This window comes from Venturia canescens, chromosome 11 (assembly GCF_019457755.1).
Source record: "Venturia canescens isolate UGA chromosome 11, ASM1945775v1, whole genome shotgun sequence".
NCBI classification, from domain to species: domain Eukaryota; kingdom Metazoa; phylum Arthropoda; class Insecta; order Hymenoptera; family Ichneumonidae; genus Venturia; species Venturia canescens.
This window is the reverse complement of record NC_057431.1, coordinates 8,766,610-8,777,328: the sequence shown is the minus strand read 5'-3', so window position 1 is coordinate 8,777,328 and position 10,719 is coordinate 8,766,610. Positions and strand designations below refer to the sequence as shown.

Genomic DNA, 10,719 nt, shown 5'->3' with positions numbered 1-10,719 from the left:
TAAACAGTAAGTTAAAGTTTATTCAAGGACTTTTCAGAACAAAATACACAACAAAATTCTTATTGCCGATAATGTCGTGATTCTGTGGCTCCAAATTTGCTGGTGCACCTATTTTTACCCAAATACCAAAAAAAAAAAAAAAAAAACAGCTCTAAAAGTGAGCCAAAAAGTTTTTTGCCGAGGATTCAATTCTTAAAAAAACTATTTTTTTTTTTTTTTTTTTTTTTTTTTCAAATCCTCCACCATTTTACTGCACGTCGAAGGAGTTTCCTTACCAACATTTAAATTCTTATACGATAAACACGTCCCAAACTCATTGTAATATTATTTTGATCCCCAAAAAAGTAAATTGAAACTACAGACTGACGAGCCAGCTTCCTCTGGCGCCATGAAAAAATGATTGATCGAACCCTTATTTCCCTTATTTCCCATAAATTCGCCATAAAATTGTATTATAATCGGAATTTCATAAAAAATTCGATATTAGCCGAGTTTAATTTCTCCAAATTGGACTTTCACAGCGACTGCATGAAGGTGGCTTGGTTCCGGGGTGATGGGGTTTTTGACCGACTGTGGAAGAAGAAACAATATAAATCGCAAGAGGACAATATTTTTAGCGAGTCCCATTGGACCCGGCAAAAGCATTTGCGTTTTTCGCGAAAAATCACAAAAACGCTTTCACGGTTGATGCTGAACCGAGTCCTCGAGTTTTACGGTGCTCAGAAAAATAACCGAGAAACATACCGAGATTTCAATAAATCGGCCAAGGTACGCAAAAATGGCTTGGATCGGCGCATCGAACTCGAAGCACGCTGCTCGACATCTACGAAACGCAGCCACGGTTTCAAGTTAATTTGCAACAGGCTTTCGATAATCTGCGAAATAAAAATAAAAATCGATCAACGTCGCCTCATGAAAAATTTACAATCCAAGATAAAAATGATGAAAAACTTACCAAGGACTTATAGCTTGCCTGCCTGGACATCGCTTGCGGAGTAAATTCTTCCGTAGTGTGCACCCAACCGACCAACACAGGTCCAAACGCATTGGCCAAATCTTTAGCTCTGTTCTCCGAATTTTTAACGATTTTTTTCAAATGCCTAAGAAGATAAACGAGAGTCTCAGCATTGGGCTGCGGCAGACTCGACAGCGCTTTGTGAAGTGCTGTGTCTCTACCTGTTCTCTCACGAATCTCAAGTGCAGCGACGAAATTATTCATGTACGTGCCATTGATGAGTGGCTCGCTCAGGGATGAGAAAAATTTCATGAGAATCGAGGCAATCGTGTTGTCGTTGAGCTTGTGCATGTTCGAGGGCACTTTTTTGGTTTTGAGGTACCCATTCACCACGATCTCGACCAGCCTCGTATTACTTTGTCTTATGTACAAAGTTGGGTCGTCCATGCCGCGTGACTCGATCAATTGAATGCATGCGACTACCAGTGATGGTATCAGTGGTGGATACGGTGGCACAAAATCGCCAATCGTTCCCTGCGACCAAATTCGTTCAACCTTTTTATGGGGTTCTTGCGAAAAAAATTTGACATTTCGGCGCTTGGTGTAATTTTAGTTTTTTTAGATTACGGAAAACCACGTTTGAGGACGTTCACTCTTGCAGGGGAAAGAAAGGGAAATTTTGTAGGCTTCTCAAGGAAATTGGACATTTTTACTGTGGTTCCAATTATATTTGGGTCACAGGATTACCAAAGTTATTTTAGAAGACCGAAAAACCACGTTTGAGGCCATTTACTCTTGCAGGGGAAAAGGAATATTTTTCTTTTTTTCTTTTTTCGAGAAAAAAAGAAAAAATTTCCCTTTTCTGAGGGAAAATTGTTTTCCAAAGGAAATCGTAGTTTTTTAACTAAGTGAAATCGTAGTGTTTGGTCAAGCCCAGCTCGAACGAGCACCCCATCAGATGATAGTGTTTCGGATAAACACTGGATTAAAATCCAAAACACTATCATCTGAAAATTACGTTGAAAATTACATCAAAATTACGTTATGTACATCCAGCTAATCGTGACGAAAAACAATGAGAATCAGGCGCTGATTAAGCGAGAGAAAAAAACGTGACATTTGGAGACGGGGAAAGAAAATTCTTGGTAATTGACAAAGGAGAAGGGAAAATCTAAGGATTTTTAAAAATCGATATAGATTTTGTGACAAATGTGAGCTTTGTCTCCGTTGTTTACAATCGACACGCTCAAGTTCCTTGAATAGTGTTTTTCAATTGTGCTCGCGATAACGAATTATGCAAAGTTCGTAAAACAATATTTTTTCTCGATAATTAATTAGTGCATTATCCATAACGTTATTACGATTTCGTGAGTTTTTGTACCGATCGCGCGAGTCATTTTAACACCGAAATTCATTGTCTTTGTGCTGAAATAATTTTCGTTAAATTGTGCCACTGCACGGAGGATTTTTGTTTTGTTAAATTTTGCTGGAGCGGAGGGAAACAAAAAGGAGGCGATAACGGAGGACAAAAGGAAAATTAACGTGTGACATTTGGCCAAGGAAGAAAACAATTTTTTGGAATTAGCACGAGTCAGAATTCTTCGAAGGAAACAATTATTTACTGGCGGGTTTCTTATTTATTTTAATTTATTTATTTTTATTTATTTTTTTTCGTGAATTTATTCGTTAATTTTTCTATCGAGACTTCAAGTTCCTCGAGCAGTACTTTAAGCCCTTAAACGCACTTGCAGCGGGCGAAAAAACGTGAATTTCTTGATTTTTTTGTCGACAAGAAAATAAATGTTTATTGAAAAACTGTGAACGACATTCGTCAGTACATATGCTCGTGTACTTGTACAATTTTTTTCATGAAAAAAATTCTCAAAATGGCGCAACTCCAGCTGTATTCCAGTAGCACCTTTTTTTGAGCATCAGTCATGATGATATTGATAACTAAAAAACTATTAATCTGATCCATAATAAATTTATACCACTTTTTATTTATTTATTTTTTTATTTTTATTTATTATAATTTATTTATTATAATAATAGCTTGGGCCTGGATTCGTAAAAATTTTGATTTCAAAAGAATGGAGAGAGTTTAAAATTCGTTTTTTGAGGTGCTAAATTTTCGGTATTTAAAAATTATCGCAATTTTTGTTTGTGGACGCGAGGAAACGCGAAAAACTTCATGACTTTTGGAAGATATTTCGCAACGAACAATGTTCACACAGCGCTGGACCTTATTTTTTAAATGTCACTCAGCTATCGAATTACCTTAAGGAAAAGAATCTGCGGTGATCATTTTTTTTCGGTGGTGCGTCTCAACGGCCCTTTACCAAATGCAAATTGTTGAAAAAAATGTTTTTCAACTTTTTTGCACTTGCACGCGGTAGTGGAAAACTAAATAAAAGCTGAACGATAAAAAATGAATAATAAAAATGAACGTGACTCTCGCTGCCAATGAGATGAAAAATTAATTTTCTCGCTTATCGAACACGTACGTGAGTCAGAATTATTTTTAGATCTAAATTATTTTCTAGCAATATTTTTCAGGGCGATTTTTTTCTCGAGAAATCTTGAAAAAACGGATGATTATTATTTCCCGAAACTCTGCGCTGTGACCACAAACTGAGCGAGGCCAGAAAACAAAGGATTTGATATTGACAACAATACTAGCCGATAGTCGCGAGTCCTGGCACGTGCCAAGGCTTTAAAGTTTTTTTTTTTTTTTTTTTTTTTATTCACAAATTAGCGATAAAGCATTTTTTTAACGATTTTTTGCTTGAGAAACGAAAACTAATGGAGCTAGAAAAAATGCTGCAAATAAAAATTTGCAAATTGCTTCCTCAAGATGGTCAAGATGCACGATGCTCAAAGCTTTTACTCTATGAGGTGCTACATTTTTCATTTTGGCTTCCTCCAAATTTTAATTTGCAGCATTCTTTTGTATACAAGGAATTGATGTATTTTCTCTACCTTCTTTTACGAACTTTAATTTATCTCTTTGTTTAAATTCTTAAAAAAAAAACTAAATGACGAGCCATCAGAAAAAACAGTTGGCAACTTTCAATTTTCATCGTTTTTCTATTTACATTGAAATTAAATAATTCCGAAAACTTTGCTGGAAATATCTTATAAAATTTCCAAAAATTGAAGCGGTTGGACGATTTTTTTAAAAACTCATATTTTCGTAAAATTCAAAATGTCATAAAATTCGAACCGCTCAACCGATATTCCCCAAATTCAATGCCAACCTTCCCATTATGATAGTCTATTTATAAAAAAAAACATTATTAATAAATCTCTAAATTTTCGAAAGTTAGAGCGTCAACAACCTTCTTATGAAAATTTCAAAACGTCGTCAGATTCGTAATTTTTTACAAATTCTCACAAAATTATTAGAGAGTCAAGAGCTTGTATAGATTAACATCTGTGCAAAACGGTAGCCCTGTATCTCAAACCGTTTCCGAGTTATAAGCGTTTGAATTTTGCAGTGCCATAACACACACACACGCGCGCGCGCATCCGGAAATTTTTTCTAGATACGATTTTTCGATGTTTTGGAATATTTTGAGCACATCGACATTGAAAACTGGGAAAAAAAATGTTTCATCGTCTCAAAGCTTCCTCGATGAGGAAGCAAAATGCAGTAAAACGGCGAAATGTGAAGAATAATAAAAATGCGAAGAGAAGACTCCAAATAAACCGAAAAAATTACTTTCAATTTTTCGTCAAAGTTTTTCTTTATTTCTGTATTTTCTGCTTTTAATACATTTGAAATTAATGAAAAGGAAGCTTGACCATTTCGTTTCCATCGATGAGCTTTAATCTTTACAATTAATCATTGTACTCCCAACGAGAATTAAAAAATCATCACAACGTCACAGGTACCGAGGAGACTATATTTCTCGCTGCTTACTTTTCTCCTCACACTGCGTTATTCGTTACAAGCGTTCGAACGAGGGCGAAGAGGAAGTTGGAAAAAAGCCAGACGATCCATATTCGGGTTCCTGGAAAATTGGATGACTTGGCCTCCTGGAGAGAAAATAAATTTTCGAAAAATCTTTTGCCAAAAAAAATCAGCCCAAAATAAGTTTCGCTCGATCTGGGCCCGGATCGTGGATTTTTTTTACAAAAATTTTCCAAGTCCCGGAACAGCCTGTTCGTCCTTGCGGACTGCGTGATCGGATTTGCTCCCCATGTTTTTTCAATTTTGACTACTAATTCGCAACCTTGTGACGTAACGAGGAAAAAAATTCAAAAATCGATCGTTTCACACGCGAAAAGTCGAGAATCGAAGATTGCAGATCTTCACGAATTTCCTTAGGCCAAGGAAGCTTCGAAATTTTACATTTATCGTAACAAATGAGAAAGTTTCCTTCAAATATTCTTTCCCTTCCGAGGGCCGTTCACGCTATTCCGTTTGACGAGGATTTTCAGGGGGGGAAGTACAAAAAATTCTACCGTTTTCGCTTCAACGGCCTTGCTGGTCCGACGCCTGAGAAAGTGTGCGAAAAACGAATGAAAACGAGAATGTAACGTACCGAGATTCGGAGCCACTTTAGAAGAAACGGCTACGACGCTTGGCGGCTGGCGTTGGAACAACCGAAAAGCTAGTGAGTTTATTCCAATGTTCCGAGGAAAGTTTCAGCAAATTATCGACGATCTGGAATCGCAGAAGAAAGCGACGATAGAGAGAAAAATATAATAGAAACTGAAAAATTTAAGGGGGGTCCTGCTTTGGTCGAAAAAGTTGATTGTTTCCGAATAGAAAGAAACGACTCACCACAGTGAACGTATGTTAAAAATATTGAAATGCACATATTTTATGCGAAACGTTTAATTATCGGAGTTTCTCAGCTGCGGGAAAGATTGCAAAAAAGTGGTACGATCGATTGGAACGTGATAAAGTTTTCTTCTGCTCAGAATAAAATTCTCTTAAAGTCGAGCATTAAAAATAATTCAAAATGTTCGATTCAAAAATCCAATCGATTCTTTTGACCTCCCAAAGCAGCCCCCGGCCCCTTAAGGGTGAGAAAAAACTGACCGTGAACTGGTAAACCCACTCAGCGTCCTTCACAGTTTCGGGTGTTTCTCGTTTTCCCCTGCCAACGAGAATCTGTGCGAATTCTTGGGAAAGCTCGAGCAGATCTACTTTGCATTCCGGAGTAGCCGCGACTCTTTGCAAATGCTTAATAACGAGAGCGAGAGTCTCGCGATTCGGTTGCGGGAGCTTGAGAAGCGCTTGGTAAAGCGCTTCGTCTTGTTCGAGTTTTTCGTTTATAAAACTCGCGCTCACAAACTCGGCCCGAAGCTGACCATCGATCAGCCGCCCGCTGAACGAGGACAGACATTTTTTCAAAGCCATCGTTATCGAGTGCACGTCGAGTCCATTGAGATTTCGAACTCTTCCGTTGTTGAAGAAATCCTCCGTCAACACCCTCGCTACGTGAGGGTGTCCGTCCGTCAAATACAATTTTTCCGTCTTCATACCACGCGACACAATCGCTTTGACACAGGCGATCACCAGGATCGGTATCCTCGGAGCTTGTTCCGGCGCATAGTAGTCGATGGGACCCTGCGACCATAATCATCATTCCTTTTGAGCTTGCTCAACTCAATTTAGCCAAAAAATTTATCAACGAGCGCAACATCAAAAGAGGCCATTAAAGGGCTTTTTTTGGGCTCGGGAATATTTAATTGTTGCAATCAAAATTAATGGTTGAGAAATATTCAAAAATCGCGACACCAAACCTATTTTACGAGGGAAAAAATTTTAAAATAAAATGTTCGGAATTTAAGAAAAAATTTCCATTTGAATAAAAAAAAAAAAAAAAGGACAAATTCGTAAAAAAAAATTTCATTTTAAATTAAAATAACAATTTCTATTTGAAATTTTTTTTTAATTTCAATTTTAAATGAAAAGCTAGCGAAGCACGGGACTTTGAAAATTTATTTTTGTACCATTGGCGATATAAAATGTGTTTAAATAAAGTTATCGAAAATTTCGACGAATTCTTTTGTTTTCCAGTACAAAGCTTTTTGCCCGATACTCGAGCGGGGTCAAAGCGTTCCGAAATTGGGGGAAAAGTGGGTTTGTTGAAGTTGACAAAATAAAATACCTTCGGAAGGTCTGGGTCGCATGGAAATTCAACGAAATCTTTGCACCCTTCGTGAATCGTTGAATTACAGGTGCGGCATCTTTTCATCACTTTATTATCGAGCTGTTGCCTGCCAGAAAATACGAATCTGATAAATGACGTGCTAGGCAATAAATCGAGGAAGGAAAAGCTGAGAAATGCATACCTCATTCCACACGAGAAGCACGCATCCCGAGACAGGGTAGTTTCGATGTCAAAACTGTGTTTCAGGAATTTGGAGAGTTCTTGTAATTTCGAATGCGATCCTAACGCCATTGCGTCACTGAAGCAGGCTGCTGAAAAAAGTAGTCTTTATGCATCGAAATGAATGAGGCAGGATCAAAATATCGGGGAGGAGAAAATAAATAAATCGTTGACTCGTGAGCCTAAATTTTCGGATCGAAAAATTGTAGGGGAGAATTTAAAATATTGGTTGATTCAGTAAAATTCAACGTTGAGTCAAAAAATCGTGAACAAAACGATAAATTTGTTGATCCAATAAAATTTATTGCTCGATAAAAAAATCGTGGAGGAGGAAACAAATAATTTGTTGACTCACAAGGAAAGGTACTTTAGTGTCCGCCTCTGATTTTGATAATTTTTTTCTATGTTATAGTCCATCCAAAAATAAGAGACACGTATTTTTTTTTATCGGCCGAAAGTTATTTTTAAGGGGTGAAATCAACCCTCAAAGTTCGGCATGTTTTGCGTCTGGTAGAGTGTTTCAAATAGAAGCACTCAACCGATTGAAACGAAACCAATTGCAAAATGTTCGGCTTGTCAAATAACCCATATGACATGTCCAACTTCTTATGCACCCTTACGGCAAAGGGGTGAACCACCCCTGAATATTTAGAATTTTTTCGTTTAACAAAAATTTACTATCCGATTTTAATAAAACAAACGCCATTTTGCAGAGCAAAAAAAAATAAAATCGACGTGTTTTCGGGTTTTCCTCAGATTAAAAAAATTAAGGGGGTAAAACACCCTTAAAATGTCAAATTTTGTTTTGAGCACTGGCCCCTTCCAATTTGAGTATTCTTTTCATAGAATGTAGCTTATCAAAAAATAAGAAATACGTTTTTTTTTTATCGGCCGAAAGTTATTTTTAAGGGGTGAAATCAATCCCCAAAGTTGGGCATGTTTTGCATCTGGTAGAGTGTTTCATATGGAAGCACTCAACCGATCAAAACAAAACCCATTGCAAAATGTTCTACATGTCAAATAACCTATATGACATGTCCAACTTCTTATGCACCCTTACTGCAAAGGGGTGAACCACCCCCGAATATTCAGAATTTTTTCGTATAATAAAAACTTACAATCCGATTTTAATAAAAGAAATGCCATTTTGCAGAGCAAAAAAAATAAAATGGACGTGTTTTTTGGTTGTCCTCGGATCAAAAAGATTAAGGGGGTAAACCAGTCCTAAAATCTTGAATTTCACTTTGCGCATCGAAATGTTGACATTCAATTCATATGGTTCCTTTATCATTGCGTATCGACTTATATGTTGAATAATATTTATTTCACATATTCATTGGCTGACATCATAATCGTATAGAGAATCGAATACTTTGACATGCTTTACGTGAGAAGTGTTAGTTTTCGTTCTACAGGTTCTACTATGACATCTTTAAACGGTTCTTGAAAATCTAATGTCGTATCTTCCACGATTTCTAACCGATTGAACTCTGCCATAGAAGCCTTCAGAATTCTCTCGAAACTTTCTTTCAATTCCACTTCATTATTGTTAACAGGACTGTCAGGAATGTTTATTACTTCAAATGTAAGAAGCAACAGTCTTATTACGTTCATTGGGTTGATAGACATGTTCATAACAATACGTTATTCACAATAACGGACACGATAGTGACAGATAAACAATCAAACAGCAACTAAACTTCTGGAGTAATATAAAGTCAATCTTAGCTTCTTCATCTTGAGTGGGTGGCTTAATCTGACATCATCACAAAAACAGATTTTTTTATTTTTTCGGATATCTCTCAAGCATTGGGCTGAGCGAGCTGGCTTTTTTAGGAATACATGGCTACCAGCCGCTATAGCGATTCTTGATATGAATAAGAATATGGCAAGGCTTGAGTCAGCTTTGTTTGCCTTCTGGGCGGGGAATTGTCGATGCGACTCTCGATATTTGAGTTTTATTTTGTTTTCGTAAATCATACAAAATAGAAACTTATATAAATAGAACGAAAGCTAACACTTCTCACGTAAAGCATGTCAAAGTATTCAATTCTCTATACGATTATGATGTCAGCCAATAAATATGTGAAACAAATATTATTCAACATATAAGTCGATACGCAATGATAAAGGAACCATATGAATTGAATGTAAACATTTCGATGCGCAAAGTGAAATTCAAGATTTTAGGACTGGTTTACCCCCTTAAGTTTTTTGATCCGCGGAAAATCAAAAAACACGTCCATTTTATTTTTTTTTACTCTGCAAAATGACATTTCTTTTATTAAAATCGGATTGTAAGTTTTTATTATACGAAAAAATTCTGAATATTCGGGGGTGGTTCACCCCTTTGCAGTAAGGGTGCATAAGAAGTTGGACATGTCATATAGGTTATTTGACAATCAGAACATTTTGCAATGGGTTTTGTTTCGATCGGTTGAGTGCTTCCATATGAAACACTCTACCAGATGCAAAACATGCCGAACTTTGGGGGTTGATTTCACCCCTTAAAAATAACTTTCGGCCGATAAAAAAAAATACGTGTCTCTTATTTTTTGATAAGCTACATTCTATGAAAAGAATACTAAAATTGGAAGGGGCTAGTGCTCAAAACAAAATTTGACATTTTAAGGGTGTTTTACCCCCTTAATTTTTTTGATCTGAGGAAAACCCGAAAACACGTCGATTTTATTTTTTTTTGCTCTGCAAAATGGCGTTTGTTTTATTAAAATCGGATAGTAAATTTTGGCTAAACGAAAAAATTCTGAATATTCGGGGGTGGTTCACCCCTTTGCCGTAAGGGTGCATAAGAAGTTGGACATGTCATATGGGTTATTTGACAAGCCGAACATTTTGCAATTGGTTTCGTTTCGATCGGTTGATTGCTTCTATATGAAACACTCTACCAGACGCAAAACATGCCGAACTTTGAGGGTTGATTTCACACCTTAAAAATAACTTTCGGCCGATAAAAAAAAATACGTGTCTCTTATTTTTGGCTGGACTATAACATAGAAAAAAATTATCAAAATCGGAGGCGGACACTAAAGTACCTTTCCTTGTCAGTTAAATTTATTGGTGGATGAAAAAATTGTTGAGGACGAAATAAAAAATTGGCCGATCCAGCGAAGTCGTGTTCTCGATCATTTCCATATTTTATTGACTTAAATATAATCTGACTTTCTTACCCGCGTTTTCTTGAAACCCGTTGAATCGCGATGACGAAAATGCGATTCTTTCCCCAACGCGAATGGTGTGCTCTCGTCCACTCGGAAAATTCGTATGAACATTTTCAACGTTGTTGCTACCAGAAAGTAAAATTCAATAATTGTCGATAAAGCTCCGAGAAGCGAATTCGTACGTGCCGATTTTTGAATTTCACCACCCGCAGCAGTCTTTTCTTAAACGTTTGTTCGT

At 36.8% G+C, this 10,719-nt stretch overlaps 2 protein-coding genes across 2 annotated transcripts; both read right to left on the bottom strand.

The window, feature by feature from the left end:
- Positions 1 to 3,246, bottom strand: LOC122418129 (rac GTPase-activating protein 1-like). Its single transcript, XM_043432182.1, has 4 exons — positions 3,233 to 3,246; positions 956 to 1,489; positions 745 to 875; positions 1 to 570 (listed from the first exon to the last, which is right to left on the bottom strand). Exons 2-4 carry the CDS (start codon positions 1,400 to 1,402, stop codon positions 516 to 518), a joined length of 633 nt encoding a protein of 210 aa, XP_043288117.1. The 5' UTR covers positions 1,403 to 1,489; positions 3,233 to 3,246; the 3' UTR covers positions 1 to 515.
- Positions 3,247 to 4,682: 1,436 nt separating this feature from the next.
- Positions 4,683 to 10,622, bottom strand: LOC122418106 (rac GTPase-activating protein 1-like). Its single transcript, XM_043432149.1, has 6 exons — positions 10,491 to 10,622; positions 7,265 to 7,391; positions 7,081 to 7,189; positions 6,006 to 6,536; positions 5,503 to 5,624; positions 4,683 to 4,993 (listed from the first exon to the last, which is right to left on the bottom strand). Exons 2-5 carry the CDS (start codon positions 7,372 to 7,374, stop codon positions 5,520 to 5,522), a joined length of 855 nt encoding a protein of 284 aa, XP_043288084.1. The 5' UTR covers positions 7,375 to 7,391; positions 10,491 to 10,622; the 3' UTR covers positions 4,683 to 4,993; positions 5,503 to 5,519.
- Positions 10,623 to 10,719: the final 97 nt, after the last annotated feature.

Excerpts from the sequence above, each read along its gene's own strand:
- LOC122418129 (XM_043432182.1), bottom strand. The coding sequence starts at position 1,402 with ATGGACGACCCAACTTTGTACATAAGACAAAGTAATACGAGGCTGGTC. Across the intron at positions 876-955 it reads AGGCAAGCTATAAGTCCTTG|ATTATCGAAAGCCTGTTGCA; the intron begins GTAAGTTTTTCA and ends TTTATTTCGCAG. Across the intron at positions 571-744 it reads GCCGATTTATTGAAATCTCG|TCGGTCAAAAACCCCATCAC; the intron begins GTATGTTTCTCG and ends CTTCTTCCACAG.
- LOC122418106 (XM_043432149.1), bottom strand. The coding sequence starts at position 7,374 with ATGGCGTTAGGATCGCATTCGAAATTACAAGAACTCTCCAAATTCCTG. Across the intron at positions 7,190-7,264 it reads TGCTTCTCGTGTGGAATGAG|GCAACAGCTCGATAATAAAG; the intron begins GTATGCATTTCT and ends ATTTTCTGGCAG. Across the intron at positions 5,625-6,005 it reads AGTGGGTTTACCAGTTCACG|ATCGTCGATAATTTGCTGAA; the intron begins GTCAGTTTTTTC and ends CTGCGATTCCAG.